Source organism: Chiloscyllium punctatum, chromosome 6, assembly GCF_047496795.1.
Source record: "Chiloscyllium punctatum isolate Juve2018m chromosome 6, sChiPun1.3, whole genome shotgun sequence".
Lineage (NCBI taxonomy): Eukaryota > Metazoa > Chordata > Chondrichthyes > Orectolobiformes > Hemiscylliidae > Chiloscyllium > Chiloscyllium punctatum.
The window spans coordinates 76,045,909-76,063,643 of NC_092744.1; the positions used below are offsets into that span (position 1 = coordinate 76,045,909).

At 42.7% G+C, this 17,735-nt stretch overlaps 1 protein-coding gene across 7 annotated transcripts in view; it reads right to left on the reverse strand.

Moving 5' to 3' along the window:
- Window positions 1–17,735, reverse strand: part of yeats2 (YEATS domain containing 2) — a 137,722-nt gene that overhangs the window by 67,809 nt on the left and 52,178 nt on the right. For 5 of the 7 annotated variants that reach the window (XM_072572969.1, XM_072572972.1, XM_072572967.1 and 2 more), the window contains exons 12-14: window positions 17,098–17,256; window positions 15,671–15,768; window positions 11,230–11,337 (exon numbers count right to left, since the gene is read on the reverse strand). In XM_072572969.1, the coding sequence (XP_072429070.1) occupies window positions 11,230–11,337; window positions 15,671–15,768; window positions 17,098–17,256 (365 nt within the window). The remainder of the gene's footprint in view (window positions 1–11,229; window positions 11,338–15,670; window positions 15,769–17,097; window positions 17,257–17,735) is intronic. The other 2 variants (XM_072572968.1, XM_072572971.1) reach the window with 1 other exon arrangement.

Sequence of the window (17,735 nt, forward strand, 5' to 3'; positions counted from 1 at the left end):
CTCCCTTTATATAACTGCCATCCATCACATCCTCTTGCTCTTGTAAATTATTCATTGCCTCTAACTGTCTCTCCAACCGATCCATTCGATCTGATAGGATTTGCAACCAATGGCAGTTATTGCAGATATAATCCTCAGTAACTCTCCCTGAACTCCCACATCTGACAGGAAGAGCATATCACTCTACTCCAGGTCATTTTTGCTTCTTTCAATCTGCAGACCCAGAAAATAGCACTGTCTTATTCCTCTACTGCTCCAGGCTAACTTAATACTTATGGCATTTTTTTTAAAGTTTAAACAAGAAACATAGCTCAATAAATATATAATCAAGAAAGAACCCACTCTACCCACTACTACTGACTTACTGTAAGGCCATACTTAAAAATATTCACTTGTCTGTTTCTGTGTTGTGATCTCTCCCAAATAGGTTCCTCCAAGATTAATTGTGAATTTCACTGTTTGTTAACTTTCCTAGATGAACTCCAATGTCCAGCAATACACAAATTCAAACAGCAAGGGCAGTAACTGTGCAGGTTCACGGCTGTGTCAGACAGCAGTCTGGATTTCTTTCTTTCTCGCGCTCTCCTGCACGGACCTCACCATGCGCTGCCTTTGTCGGTTCTTCTCCTTTTAATAACACTGCTGTTTTGACTTTCTTTTCTCCAAAGTTCCAAAACAATGCAACAGCATATCAAACAGTAATTGCTGCTCCTGGAATTGAAGGAATCATCTCCAACACCTAAAATACCTCAAAAATGCAGCAGCCTGTTACAAGAAATTTTTGCCATTGTCCATTTGGATAGAACTGTCAACTGAACGAAAGGTGGAATCTAAAACTGTAACAGCGAAGCTCTGATGGCATGCGATGCAAAATGACACAGAAAATTAAGGAAAAGCACCGAAGGTCCTGACCATAATTTTCCAAAGACCTTTGCATACTTGAAGCAGGAATTGGAAAACTATGTACCAGCGAGCCTAACTTCAGTAATGGGCAAACTGCTAGAGGTCACAATGCTCACTGAGCACAATGAGATTCAAAATACAGTTTGGATTTATGAAAGACACCTTGTGCCTGATATATATCGGAGTGTTCTCTGAAGCAATAACAGAATTTGTGGCTAAAATAAAGGCAGTGATTTCTGTGCATGAATTTTGTCCCAAATTCAGCCTGGTATAAATTTGCTAAGAATTCCCGAAAAGGTTTGCGTTGATTACACCAATTTCAGGAATTCCCAGTTGCCTTAGTAAAGAGTTTATCCGTGAAAGACAAATGGCACTAACAAGTTAAGGTTTCTGGTTTTTCCCCAATTTATTACTTCAAGCTGATCCACCAGGATAATACAGTCATGGGCAAGGCAAAGTAGATGGGTTCCTAGGCACCCCTTTTCCCTGGAGGTGGGCAATTAATGTGGCGGGCAGGTAGTGGAAATGTAGTTTCTGCTGTTTGCCCCAATTCTCAGGGAGCTAAAGGACAGAGCTTTGAGGTGAATGAGGCTATTGACGCCCACTGAAAGATGTGTATTTTCAAAAGCGCACTATTAAACTGCAGCTTAGGAACTTATTGATAAAATGAAGGTACATAATAGCAAAGGAACCATTGCAACACAGCCTGGAGGTTGGCTGAAGGAGAGGAGGTCAAATTGGCACATAGTAGATGTGTCTCAGATGCAATGGATGTTAACACTGGCTTCTTCTTGTGGTCAATGTTTCAACTACTGCTGTCCATAATTAAATCAAAAACAATACACACTATAAAAAAGTGATGTCAAAACCTGCAGACGACAGAAAATTAGGGAACATGTTAAATGTGTAGGAAGTGGATGATTGGACAGATTAATGCCAGACAAAATTTGTAGTGAAGAACGAGGTTTCAAATTGCTCAGGGTTTTGATTTGCCTTTTGTTAGAATATGAGTTGTGCAGAGCAAAAACCTACAGCTTTGTGTTTATCAATTTGATTTTCCAACAGAGTCTCATTGCTAGCAAACTCCACAAGGTACCAGTCCAACACCGGCATCTCCAAATCATGTCCACAAGGTGGAGCTGTGATGCACGCAGCTGTACACATAAATAGTGGCCAGACAATAGGCAGCCACCCTCCACGTGGACTTTCATACCAACTTGTTTTCAAAACATAAACACGCAGGTTAACCTTTCAAGTGCCAGTTCTCTTTTTCATCTACAAAGAGAGACTAATCTTTCTGCAGGCACTATAGGGGCACCAGTTGCTAGTTAGGCCAGTAATACATGTGGGAATTTGCTGATCTCCCACTAAAACTGTGGTGGAAATCTCAGAGAAAGGAGCTTCATCTCTTGGAGTTTCCTTGGTCCTTGCACTGAGGTTCGAGCCGCATTTGGAGAACTAAAGAAGAATTCAGATTTCTTGACTCTTTTGCATATGAAACAGTCAGTTTTGATCATTTAGTAATATTCTTTGCTATGTGTCAGTACTCGTGACACCACTCTAGAGTCTTGACCGCATAATCGACATTGCTATTCTATTGCAATTTTGAGGGAGTGCAGCACTATCAAAGGTGCGACTCTTCTGATGAGATACTATACCAAGGTTCTGCCTGCTCTCTTAACTGGATGTAAAAGGTCCTATTGCAGTACTTAAGAGCAGGAGGTTCTTCACGGTAACCTGACAAATATTTATTTCTCAATCAGTATCACTAAAAAAATCTGATTACTTATCACTGCCTGTGGAAGTTCACTCTGCACACATTAGTTGCCATACTTTCTGTTCCAGAACTGGGACTACACTTCAAGTATTTATTTTACATAATGAATACATACTGAGGTTATGACAGGATCTTTGTAATTGATGCAATTTAATTTTTCACCTTGCTCACACAGCTAAATCTATATGTAGTATGACAGGAGTAGGCCACACGCTCAGATGACAAGCAACATGAGTTCGACTGGGACAACACTACTATTATAGGACAAGCCAAACAGAGAACAGCCAGGGAATTCCTAGAGGCATGGCACTCATCCACAGATTCAATCAATAAGCACATCGACCTGGACCCAACATACCGGCCACTGCAGCGGACAGCTGGAACTGACAACTGGAAGCGGCAGATATAAATCACTATAAATGCCGGAGGAAACATCACAGAAGCGCTTCACAGGAGGCTCCCAAGCACTGAGGATGTCATCTAGACAGGGGACGAAATGTCTGCAACACAAATTCCTAGCTCGGCGAACAGAACCACAACAACGAGCACCGAAGCTACAAGTCTTCTCCCAAACTTTGAAGGAGTAGGCCATTTAATGCTCTGAGCCTATTTCACTATTCAATCACATATTGTACCTCAATTTCATTTATCTGAATTTGATTTCTATCCCTCACCTACGAAAACAAAATCTATTGATGTCAGGATTGAAAGTTCCAATTATCCCAGGTACTACAAGCTTTTGTTTGGGGTGATTCCCAGATTTCCATTATCCCTTGAGTGAAAGTGTACTTCCTAACAATACTCTGAAATCTCCCAGATTTAATTTTAAGACTGCACCACCTTGTTCTGAAAGTTATCTGAAGTGGCAAAAAAGTCAGAATTGGATAATGTACTGATGGCTTAAAGCCTCAATGTCTTAACTCAAAAAAAAAAGCAGTGTGCCAAGCTGACAACTCACTGACTCAGAAACTATATCGCGCCTACATAATGTTATATTGACAGATCATGGTTCATACATGTAGGTGTAGTTTGTTTATTTCAGAGTTGTTAAGTTTGTATTTGAGTTCAGAATCACTCATGACCTCTTCTTCAAAATGTTTCTGCCACTTTTCCCTGAACAGGAATATTGCAGCTTTTGACTGTCAGTATTTAATTATTTTTTCATGTGTCTCTGAGGGTAAATAGTTTGGCCCAGCATGGTGCTAAGCCACTTAAGCAAGAATATCTCAACCAGAGCAGCACAGCAATTGTTCATCCGGTCTAGGGAGGAGGAAGTTCAATCACTAATTTTCAATCCCAATCAGAAATATGGGACTCTTGCTCGAAACTGTGTATCAGAGGGCAGAGGGAAGATAAAGAGTCTCATTGCAATGCCTTCATTGCTGACTCTCGTCATCCAGGCATATGTGGTCACTGGACATGATACTGTAGAATACCTCGCACCAGTAAATTAACCTTCAATAAAGGGAATTATGTACATGAGGTAGAATGGAATAAAAGGCAACAATTGCAAAGTCAGAAGAAAAGAAATTGAAGACATTTACATGGAGTGCAAACAACTGATCAGACCAGTTGGACCAAGTGGCCCGTTTCTGAGCTCTATATTCTATGTAAATTAAGTTTAGGAGAAGAAGGAAATTGACATCAAATAAGCACCTTCGTTGAAAGTAAATGGATTGGAGTAAACTGGGGGTGGATTGTGCAACCATGGGTGTTAATAGCTCAGTTTCCTACTGCTTTAGCCGTCTGAGTCATCAGGAAGAACACTGCTCTTGCATATTTGTGAAGGTTGCTACGGTTTTGATTTATCACTTTAGAGAAACGCAGAAGGTGGAAAGGTGGGCGGTCATAATCTTCTAACAACTGTTACAACACTCCCTGAATTCCACTGACAATATAGTCAGTGAGAAGCTGAAAAAGGAAGTTTCCAATGATTTTTGTTGGTGTCAGGAATAGGAGTGCAACCAAGGTGGGTAGACAGTGTTAAGGTCCCAATTAGCCATGATCAAACTGAACTAAAGGAATTTTGAGCAACTGAATGAAGGACTCCTATTCCTATGCTGCTCTGGATCCCTTCAAAAACATTGCATGTCTGCTACTGGTCTCAACTTGTCCTGTTCAACCTGGGCTCCTGCCCTTCTATCTAGACTAGCTCAGATGGTTGAGCTTGACAAAAGCAGGCAAGCTGCTGTGAGCGGTCAATCAGGAGTTGAGGCAATCAGGTCTGAATGAAGCCTCAGTTCTCAGAATCCCAGAAAACACTCTGGCTGTCAGATGCCCAAACATTCCAAACCACACAATACTTGGTACACCAAAACATGGCAGAGTGGTGGTGTTGGCAGTGGTGTTGGCAGTGGAGCTCATCCTGATATTTGATGAAATCCTGACACGTATCTGCACTTTATCGTGTCCTATCACCTCTTAAATATTCGACATGCTGCGATTGCATTTTGAATTGTAGTGACAGCTGTAAATTGGAAATATAAGGTGGAAATGGATCACACAAACAGTAATGAGGTGGATTTTTAAAAAGCTGTTCTTCATGCTGTTGGCAGTTTATCCCAAGGATGGTATCTATAGCAATGCAGCGCTTCCTTGTTCTCCTCTATAATCATCAAACAGCAAAGGACCCTACTAGACCTATTCTTAAAGCTCCTTTGGAGTCCTATGCAGATTATAGGACTGCAGTTTGCATCCTAAAAGTGACACCCTCTGCTAGGACACTTTGGAAGTGTCAGTGGGTTAGCATTAATCGGCAGACCAATCTATCTACCTCTTCTGACATTAATACCAATTTCAGCCCAACTGGTATACAAAGGTCGTTTCAATGTCACTGAACTAAATTATAGTTTATTTGGGGAAAGGAACCAGAACATCAGATTACCTAAAGAATATGCACTGTTTTACAAACAACTGAAACCTCCCACTGAGTTTTCAGAAATTATAAACACTAACCAACCTGCTATGTATTTCCTGTTGTTACTTTACCTCAGAAACATTGCAGCGCCCTGAACAATTCACCAACCTGAGCATTACTGCATTCCCAGGCGGCCACTGCTTCATACCACAATGACATTTTCACCACCTCCAGCAGTAGCGTGCTAGCACTGAACGCCAGCGTATATTTCTACACTGCCTTCAATCCATGCACTTCATAGATTAGATTAGATTACTTACAGTGTGGAAACAGGCCCTTCGGCCCAACATGTCCACACCGACCCGCCGAAGCGCAACCCACCCATACCCCTACATTTACCCCTCACCTAACACTGTGGGCACTTTAGCATGGCCAATTCACCTAACCTGCACATCTTTGGACTGTGGGAGAAACCGGAGCACCCGGAGGAAACCCACGCAGACACGGGGAGAACGTGCAAACTCCACACAGTCAGTCGCCTGAGGCGGGAATTGAACCCGGGTCTCTGGCGCTGTGAGGCAGCAGTGCTAGCCACTGTGCCACCGTGCCGCCCACAAAGGTGGTACAACATTTGACAGCCTCAACATGATTTTAAGGTACCAGACTGAAAGCTTGGTCAACAACATAGGCTTGAACAATGACAGACAGAGAGGCAGAGAACTTAAGAGGGAATTCCAAAGCATGGATCTTAGTAGCTGAAGCAACCGTCACCAATGACAGGCAGAATCAAATCAGGGAGTAACTGAGATGCAAACATATCTCACAAGGTTGGAGGAAGCTACAGAGATAGGGAGGAATGAGGAAATGGAACGTTTTCAAAACTAATGAGTATTCTAATCATCAAAACTTTGCTAGGTCAGAAGTGAATGCCAATCAGCAGTAGGGCAGTCACCACAGAACCTCCTGCCTTTCATAATGCACTGTTCCCAACACCACTGTGCTGCCACTGATCATTTTGACCAGGGAATGGACAGCTGTGCACTAGGGCAGAATGTGTTCAGAGAAGATGAATGTGGAAGATTATGCGTCTTTTACAACACATACATTCATTTCCCAGCTCAAACAATCCATTCAACAGAACGGGCAAGCACAAAAAGTCAGTATTCAGGTGGGTGGCATAAATTAATACTGGGCAGTTGCTATGTGAATGGAAGAACTGTTTTATTGATATGTTACTGTGCAGCAGTAGCTGAGGTCAACCTCATGCTCGGGCAAATTTCCCCAGTGCCTTGTGCGTTTGAATTGCTTTTAACTATTTAGTGCTTGGCATTCTCTGGGTGTTTAAATCACCAGTGAATTGTGAACCTTGAACAGTAATACTGGAAATGATTACAGTTCTCCTTAATATCAGTCTTAGCATCATCGCCGCCATTGATAGTCACATCTCAAGAGGCTCTTCACACACCAGAAAAGAGAAGAATGAAAGGAATGCATTACACCACACAGGCAACTTGGAAAAATCTGTAAGCTCTAAACCCTGGGGCGTCTGTCAAAACTAAACCATGAACACTCCGATCTGGGACATTTAACGACATGAAAATAGAACTCAGCCCTGCTGGTGGCTCTCTTGTCCTCCTTCAGCTTGATGCATGACTCTCACATCATTTCCCCCACACCCAGGCATGGAGAGCTAGCTCCTGCCTGACAAAAGAGGAATGATTTAGCATACTACATCACTGAGATGGAATTGACATCAAATTGCCTCCCCAATTTGATGGTTTGCATCCTGGTAGATACCTCAGAAAAGAATCACACATAGAATGCAGCAGAGGGGTTTAATAATGATCCCTTTATCTCACTGCAGCGGCAAAGGGTGACCAGAAGAGATTTTTGTTTGCCACTCAAGCCTGCTCTGCCAAACAGTGGCCAATCTCAACCTTTCAGGCTTTGATACCTTGAGCAAACAAAAATCTCAGCAGGGATTGGATGCTCTCCCAGTACTCTTATGACAGAAGCCATATGTATCTAACAAGCAGCAGAGCATGAAGCAGTAGCTAGTGGAGTTCAAGTTATGCGATCATTCTGAGGAGGACGGCCCACTGGTGACTCTAGGTTATCCAGTTGATTAGGAAAGGAAAAAATGCATTTATATAGGGCCTCTCTCAACCATGTAGCACAGACAATATAGTATTGTCAAGTGTTGTCACTGTTTAGGAAGCATGGCAGCTTCTCAGAAACAATAATATGATCCATCAGGAAATAATTTGCTTTAGGTGCTGATTGGAGGTACCCTTCACTCCTCTTTGCTTCGTCACTGTCAAATCTTTCATGCCACCTGACAGAGCAAATGGTTCAACATCTCATTGACAGTGCGACACTCCTTCAGCATCACATTGCAGCATCCATTTGGACTACGTGCTCAGGTCTCTGCAATAATCCTTAGTTCCACGATCTTCCTACTCAGAGGCAAGAGCGTCACCGTAGAGACAGAATTCAGACTGCATGGAACTAGGCAGTGGCAAACTGGAGGCTTCATTTCAGCCAATAATTATCCTCATTTAGAGGAGGAGCCCTGTGCTGTAATGTTCAGAACAGGCTCTCAATGATCATCTCTGCTGAACCTCCTGCCTTTGCCAGTTCCAGGTGACCATACTGCTGATGCAGCCGGTACCAACTGAATGGCTCAGGACAGTGGACTATATCGGCAGCTGATCCAACTCCAGCTCATCTTCATTTCTTCAGGAACGGGGAACAGTGATTAACAGAGAAGCACTGCCCAGCCTCACAGTTGGTAGCTTCTCTGTGGCAGCTGGCGAAATCAAAATCGTGATATGGATGCATCGCCTTGCATTGGTTCTCTGTCCAATAGAGACTGGTGGATATCTGTCGGTCGATATGGGTGAAGACTCCACCGCCCCCGCCCCCCCCCCCCAGCCCCAGTAGCTTAGTATGAAATACCACCAAGAGGATCGTATGTCTATCTACTGGTCTTTCTTACCTACCTCCAAGATCAGAAACAGTTACTCCCATTGACAAAGTGTCCACTGCACTGATGGAGCTGTGGAGATGCAAAGGAGCCACAAGGCTACTTTCACATGAACTCCTGAAGGCCCAAGAAGCAGAATGCCTTAAAATAGTTCACTTAATCTTATTGTTCCCTTTAAATGAACTTCTTCCTTTATCTCATCCTCCATAACCCAGAAGACCCAAACACACGATTGTCATCACGATATGCCATGGGCTAGAATCCAGAATAAGATGACCAGACAGTACTGGGAGCAGAAAAATCAGTCTCTTGAACTTACTCACAAAACCAAGTGGATTCAACTCCAGCCTAGTTTCAACACAGCTGCCTCCAGGGCAGCAAGTTAGAATGGGCAGAACTAAAACAGGCACGCAACTAAACAGCCAATTACACTAGTCTGTCTGTACAGGTGTTAAAAGGTACCAGTGGATTCTCCAACAAGAGTGAGCAAGTGGTTTTATGTTTCTCAAATGGTTACTGCTATTTGTTACTGTCACTGAAAATGACAGGAACATTTTAATATATCAGAGACAGTTCTTATGACAGACAACATCACACGTAGTAGGAAGAGGGCCTGTACCACCCCACCTGCTTCTTGGTAACATGGAACTTTACTGCATGTTTCTGTGGCACCATTTCAAATCTGTGATGCCTCACCTCTTCACTGCTTAGACACATCCCTCTGTGCAGGGTGAGGATATGAATCCAGGCACATGCCTCCACACAGTGAGGCAGGAGATCCAGGCCTTTCCCTCTATGCAGAGCCAGGAGCAGTTGCTCCAAAAAGAATGAGGGAGCGGTGGTTTGCGTGTCAGTACATTGGATCTGTGATCATGTTCATGCATATGGATAGTTCAGTGCGAATGGGAAGGCCCATGTGTGTGTAAGGGATGTGTGGGTGTGTCACTGTTTGTGGGGATGCATTTGTTTGTCAGTGCATGTGGTAACGTGCGTCTTTGTGTATATAGGTAGGTGGTGAGCGTGTGTATACATCTGTGTGTCATGACATGCGTGGTGCACTTGCCAGACTTAGTCAGAGTCAGAGATTGAGCATGTGCAGAGTATGGGGAGTTCCCTGCCCAGTGAAGCAGTTGAGGCTACCTCATTGAATGTTTTTAAGGCAAAGGTGGGTAGATTTTTGAACAGTAAAGGAATTAAAGGTTAGGGTTAGCAGGTGGGTAAGCAGAGCTGAATCTACAAAAAAGATTAGCCATCATCTTACTGAATAGCGGAGCAGGCCCGATGGGCCAGATGACCTACTCCTGCTCCTATGTCCTATGCTTTTATGTGCCTGACAGTCCACATGTCAGATTTTGTGCATCGTGATCTATACTTATTTCTAGCCTCTCTTCTCTATTCCCTCACTTTTTCATTACCGCTAATGTTCAGTTCTAATGAAAGGTTTATATCTGAAATATTAACTACTCTGTTCCCTCCAGAGATGCTGTCCTGACATGCCCAAAAGTTTCCTGCAGTTTTTATCTTGCATCTCTGTTCATTTCTGCAATTGGGAAAATGTCATGCACACCACTTCAAAAAGCCAGTTCCTCCCCAGACATCCTTGATAGCCCGTTCCACAGCCCCCCACACTCTCAGTCACTGTTCTGGGTGTTTTTCATGACAAGTACAATGTTCAGAGTCAGAATAACTAGAAACTGATGGGTCAATTAATATCCCATAAACCCACTAAACTGTTTGGGTTGGCTCTATTAGTAACAGCTAGCTTTAATTTAATTGAAGCTGTTTTACTGACAGACTACAAACCATCCAATAGCAAAGCAGGTACTGTTACGTGCCAGTTTAAGTCAGCCATCTAAACTCTTCAAGAAACAGTGGAAACTCCATGGACTAGATTTCATGCTTCTCTATCAGCGAGTTGTGCAGAAGGGTGGGAGAAAGGAAAATCCAGCAGAGGCCTTCCTGCTGCCTATCCCCACTCAAATCTGAAATTTACAGGGGATGGAGGAGTTATTGGAGCCTGTCCTTGGGTCCACAACAGCTCCCCTGTTACTTTAGCCCGTGGCAAGCAAACATCCATATCAAAGCAGGAAGCCCAGCAGCTTTAACCACACCGGCTTGAGTGGGGCCAGGTTGGGCCCAGCTCTTTAAAACTATCACAGTACATCTGATGCAATCACCAAGGTCAGTCTCTCTCTTTTAACCAGTTGCCCTTTAGCCCCAAGACCTCCAGCTCCTCACTTACATCGCTGAATGGGTTGATAAAGCCTGGGATTACAGGCTTCCCTGGGCTCTTCAATGTAGGTGAACTGCTCATGATCACTGCAGTGCTCACTATTCCCTTTGATGCCACTGAGCGCACAGAGTTAGCAGCTCTCCTTGTCTCACCTTAAAGCAATTAACTCCACTCCCTGCATTAAACTTCTATAGCTAAATTCAGCACAGGACTCCCAAGATTGTCAACACTGAGGATGATGTCGACATGCCAATCGACATGCGTGGACCCTCACAATAGCTGTATAACTATGCACTCAAGGGAAGGTTGCATGCAAGAATCACTTGTTACCCTACCATCTCATAGTGTAGGACCATGTAGCAAAAGGACTGTCACATGCACAAGACCAATAACCATGTTAACAAGATCCGAAAGGGAAAGCAGGATTTTAATCACAACATCCTTATCTGGATCAGATAACTCCCAATTCCTACCTTGGTGAAGCCTCCGAGACCCCCAGTCACAGGTTTAGGGCTTTGAACCTTGGAATGGCTTCCAATGGGGCACAACGGAGGCATAGCTGCAAAAAGTGCATCTTCCTGCTAAAAAGAAAAGTACAAAAATTGAACTGTCAATCTCTAGTTCTCTCACTGTGAACAGCTGATCCTGCACTACTAGAGTTTAGCATTGACTGGGAGTGCTAGACAATGGTCAGTCCTCACACTGAGAAGCATCACATAGGCTACTCCACACCTGAAACCACAGGTAATGTTGGGAGACAGACTCCAGGCCTTTGAGGCAACAATGGAAATCAACCTAAGAAGAATTTAGAGCTGAAAATGTGTTGCTGGAAAAGCGCAGCAGGTCAGGCAGCATCCAAGGAGCAGGAGAATCGATGTTTCAGGATTCCTGAAGAAAGGCTCATGCCCGAAACGTCGATTCTCCTGTTCCTTGGATGCTGCCTGACCTGCTGCGCTTTTCCAGCAACACATTTTCAGCTCTGATCTCCAGCATCTGCAGTCCTCACTTTCTCCTCTAAGAAGTATTTATACTAAGCATTGCAATGTTTCCACTCATTACTTCATATGATGACAGTTTGATCGAGTGATATTTTTCTAACCCTGAGAAAGCAGGGTCAGAGCACTAAAATAGACTGCATGCATCATACAATCACACAGGGCTACGTACAATATATAGGAATAAATGCCAAACTTTAAATTACAGTGTGCAGACTTTCCAACAGTGCATAAATATCAAGGGAAATTAGAGATGTGCAATAAATGTTGGCCAGCCGGCAATGCCCAGGTCCCACGAGTGATTAAAAAATGATCTTTCACCTTAAAAAAGGATCTTTAACCACTTAACCCATAAGAGCAGGGACAGTTTCATTTGATTCTTTATCAGCTCCAGACTGGGATGTTCTAGTGTTCTTTGGCCAGTCTGTCATCCTTCAATTCTTAATTCATCCAAAAGCTTGGTGGCCTTGTACTCTCCTGCACAAGGTCCTACTCACTCATCACTCCTAGCTCACTGGCTAACATTGGTTTTTGGTCAGTTCACAACTCCAATCTAGAATTTTCACCTTCATGATTTTATCACTTCCCTCATAGCTTGCTAGGCCTCCACCTCTGGCACTAAATACATCTCCCCCAACCATCCCACCCATCTGAATACCCCTCCAATCGACTGATGGCTCTGTCTTTAGCCCTGTACACGATGTGCTCCAAATCTCGCCGCATTGCTCTAACCCCATACTGCCTTCCTGCCTTTTAACACACTCATTAAAACTGGCACTACCTTTTCATCTTGGCACCCATGTCTGCCTGGTAAACATGTACAAAAGTCTGGGGGCACTTTTCTTTTTAACATTGGAATATTTCATATAAACAATGACAGAATTTAGTTAACAGCACAGCTTTAAGATCCAAGGTTTAATTTCTGCTTCTTTCTTGCCACTGAAAAGGTGTCAATTATGAAAATCATGTTTGCATGATCATGACACCCAATCACTGAACTTCACAATCTGAGCAAGTTGGATTAACAGCCACGTGTTAAATGTACTGCATTAATGCCCGGATGTGCTCAGATGTTGATGTACATTTGTTTGTAGAAAAACGTTCAAAGCAGGGAGAACAATCAAAAATTAGAATCAGTACAGGAACTACTTCTTTTTAAAAAAACAGTATATTTGTGAGGTATTAACACAAGTCTTTCAGAATAAGGAGTCTGTTTAAATTAAAATATTTATAACAAATACATCACTCCTTCATGTATTCTTAATCTGTGGGAAAGTGTGTTTCTGGCCAAATAGTTTTCGCGTTCCTTTAAAACTTCATGTTGCTGGACTATACATATAAGCGTAACTTGTCTTATCTCTTGGATTGGGTTAAGAGCTGGGAGAAGTTCTGATTCCATGCTTTCGGCCAGGAGCAAAGACTCAGCTCTGTTTAGCACTCCTCAAAGCTGCCACAGCTTAAATGTAGCATCGTTTAGCTGAATATGAACCATTTTTGTATTCATTCCTGGAAATTCCACTGCAACCACCCACCCACCCACCCACCCCCCCCCACCAACCCTAAGCCTCCCACTCATGTGGCACACCACCCCTTCACCCACCTCACACCTTGACCCATCGACCTGCCACCCACTCCCCATTTAACTTACATATTCTTTCACAGCTGCTGTCAAATTTGTTGGTCATGCTGCCATTCATTTAGACAAACAAAATATGGCACACCGACTGTCTTAAAAATAGTATGATCTTGACAATAATCCTCTCTCCTGCTGTGAGGATTCCTGCATATTTCTCTTCTGTCATAGCAGGTGGCTCCTTTCCATGTATTTCCAGAATATAAATCATCCAATTGCATATATATTCGTTTTTTTGTCCAAATAGGGCATCCAATCCCGATTGGAATTTCTGCACCTTTAAGTATGGTGTTTGAATTGCTGCTCAGCAGCTGTTGCAGTGTGCTGACCAATATTCCTTCCAAAGTTACTGTAAAGCACTACTGACATGCTAAAATCATTACATAAAGTCAGGTTTTCCTGTTTGTTCTTTCTCTTTTTGTCAAACGTCATTCAATCAACATTAATCAGACAGAACAAATGCCTCATTTCCATTTGTGGGAACTTGCTGAGTGCAAACTGACAACTGCATTCCCCTCCCGTAAGGGACCAACAAAGGAGCTACAAAGGGCACTGTCTGAATCAAAAATCTTTTGTTCTGTCGAAGGATCACAGAATCATAGAGATAGACAACACGGAAACAGACCCTTCATTCTAACTCTTCCATGCCGACCATCCTAACCTAATCTAGTCCCATTTGTCAGCACTTGGCCCATATCCCTCTAAAACCCTTCCTATTCATATACCCATCCAGATGCCTTTTAAATGCTGCAATTGTACCAGTCTCCACCACTTCTTCTGGCAGCTTATTCCATACATGCAACACTGTCTGCATGAAAAAGTTGCCCCTTAAGTCCCTTTTATATCTTTCCCCTCTCACCCTAAACCTATGCCCTCTAGTTCTGGACTCCCCCACTCAGTCTAAATTCTCCTTTAATTACTTGTTCTGGGAAGGGTTTGTACAGACATCAGATGAGAACAGAATGAAGCTTAGATGTGCAGTCCTAGTCAAATTTGCAGCTATATTTGCATACACTCTAAAAGCTGCTCAATGGCTGTAAATTATGTGAAAGGCCATAGTCAAATATAATTTCTTTCCTTGTGAGGCCTTTGTCTGAACTCGGCTTTTTGTTTCAGTTAAGTTAATTTAAATACTTTGGGCGTGTACTTGTCCATGAAATCGCTTCAAATTTAGCACTCACTCACAGTTGAGGATAATTTGTGTATAAGGCAAGAAAGTCCTGTGGACATAGTGATCTCCTACACTTGTTTAACCTGTATACAGCCACTTCCAGCCCACTGTATTTCCAATAACTGTTGATCGACCTGTGCCATCTCCAGTCTCCAGTGTACACACTTGCATTTCCAGACAATAGTTATGTTCAGTTGCTAGAATCAATAAAGACAAAGGGAGTTATTCAGCTCATTGTGGCTGTGCCATCAATTCAGAACAGCTATTTAATTAGATGTGCAGGCTAGGTGGATTAGCCATGGGAAAATGCAAGGTTATAGGGACAGGTTAGGGGGGAATGGGTCAAGGTGGGATACTCTTCGGAGGGGCGGTGTGGACTCAATGGGTCAAACAGCCTGCTTTCACACTAGTAATTCTATAATTCCTGGACTTTCCTTGCAATTATTTTACTTCCCAAATACTAACCACTACCCTTTTAAAATTGATTATTAAATCTACATCCATGAATCTATCATATAGAGCAGCCCAGATCATCATAACACACTGACTGGAAAAAAAATACCCTCACCTCTCCTCTAGGAGCAAATTACTGCAGATGCTGGAATCTGTACTGGAAACAAAAAATGCTGGAAATCACAACAGGTCAGGCAGTGTCCATGGAGAGAAAGCAAGCTAACATTTCAAGTCCAGATGACTCCTCTTTGGTTGTTTTGTCACTCATTTTAAGTCCCTGCTCTTCAGACAGTGACACTATCTAGGTGGACAAATCATTCAATATTTTTAAACAGGTTTTGAGTTTGCAATTCTGACAGGGATGCGGGCAAAGTCGTCCGCCACACCGAATGCCCGCCCCTCGGCACAAATCTGCAGTTACCAGGATTCTTTCTCTTGCTCAGTGGACAGCTATGGTGCTCAGTCATGCTAGCTATCTCTTAAGTCAGTCATCGAGGTCAGTTTAGTAAAGTGCTGATTTCCAGTACAATGAAATGAGGGGTTCAAAGAGACGTTTGTACATTACACCAACACAGCTGTCCCCTGGTAAGAGTCAAGATTCAAAACAGGAGGCACTTTCACTTGACAACAAAGCTAGCTCAACAGGGCAGGAAAACCCTTACCTTCACAGCCGTTGCGATGAAGCTGCTGCCGTGTATTTTGGGGATGGGTGACCGGGCCCCATGTGAAATGCCTGTCTGCTTTGTCGTGGGACTCCCTGCTTCAAATGAAACAAGGAAGTAATAAACTTGAACTTGAAAAATCATGAGGCAAACTGTGAGTTGAGATTTCATTTATTCACATTCCTGCGGACTACTATTTCAACCTTTAAATTGATCAGTTCACGTCTTTGCAGAGAAAAGAATTCCAGACAAGCCTGTTTGATTTGTAGGTTTCTGACAGCAGGATTTCAACACTGCTGTGTTCTATTTTTAAATTTTTTTTACTCCTTGGCCCAATATAAACATCCTGATAAAAAAATGTAGCCCTCAGTGGGTTAAACGCTCATATCAACCGTACAACACACATGACTGTGTGTACCTGACACAGCAGTCAGCTGAATAACAAATTAGTCTCTGCTTTGTATTCTGGGATACTGAGCATGTGGAGGCAACAAACTATTTCACACTAGTCTATTCACTCCAGTGCAGTGCATTTGACTAACCAAGCAGCATTAATGCTTGTCATCATTCTTTATCAAACTCCACATCATATCTCAGCTTCACCTCAGCTCTGAAGCAGTCAGAGTCTGAAGGCTGTTGTTACAGAGTCATTTACAGCACAGAAAGAGGGTTATGGCTAATCAAGCCTATGCCAAATCCTCACAGAACATTCCAGTTGGTGTCACTCCCCTGATCAAATACCTTTCCTGATATTGATAGCCAGCTCTTCTGAAGCTAGTGACACATCACAGTGGAAAGTGATGAGCGTGCAGTGACTTAGTGGTATTATCGCTAGACTATTAGTCCAGAAATTTCAGCTAATGTTCTGGGGACCTGGGTTCAAAACCCATAATGGCAGATGGCTGAATTTAAATTCAATAATGAATATGGAATTAAGGGTCTAATGATGACTATTATCAATTATTTGAAAAACCTATCTGGTTCACAAATATCCTTAAGGAAAAGAAATTTGTCATCCTTAAGGAAAAGAAATTTGTCATCTTTACCATGTCTGGCCGACATGTGACTCCAGACCCACAGCAACATGGTTGACTCTTAACTGCCCTCTGGGCAATTAGGGATGAGTAACAAATGCTGACCTAGCCAGTGACACCCCCAAGCCATGAGTGAATAAAACAAAATGTGACATGCTACACATAATAAGTGCTTTATCCAAGTTACTAAAGCAGTGACACAAATAGCAAATTGATGGGATTATCAATTTTAACAAACTAGAGTATCGAATAACAGACTTGCAAAGAACTGGAGCTAAACAATGAGGTAAGTTAGACTCAATCAATGAGGTGCACCCTATTATATCACAGTATGACACTAAGTCTTAGCTTATGGCGCATGTATATGTGAATGCAAATGGCTAGGGTTCTTACCTGTGTTTGATGTTGACACTCCAATCACTTGTCCAGGTTTGTCCACTATAATGTAGGGATTACTTATTACAGAGACAGATGATCCTTGCTTCATGTGTACTGGCGTAGAGGTTGGGGTACGTGGCAAAGGAGAGTGACTCGGAGTTGAGATTGGCGATCCTACAGTAAGAGAAAACAATTAATGTCATCACGAATGTTTCTACTTCAAATCACAGACTTCAATTTCACAGTAGCCACAGTTTGAACACACCCTATAGATCAGCGGGCACAGGCATCAATTAGTGAAGGGCTAAGCAAAACAAATCATCCCTATTCTGAAAATTTGATCCTGTTCATTATCCCTGTCATTTCCACTCTTTAGGTTTTTCACAATTACAGCAATTCTGTATTTCCAGATTTTAACATTATTCCATACTTCATTCACTTCCATGTTTTCTATCCTTTTCGTTATTGCGTCCGTTGTAGTTTAGATGGTAGTACGCTGGCCTCTGAATGACAAGTTAGTGGGTTCAAATCCCAATCTAGGTACTTGAGCAGACATTTTAAGGCTGTCACTCCAGTGCGGTTTTGAGAGAGTCTTGTGGTTCATTGATGCTCCATGTTGGGTGGGATATTAAACTGCGATCCTATTTTCCCTC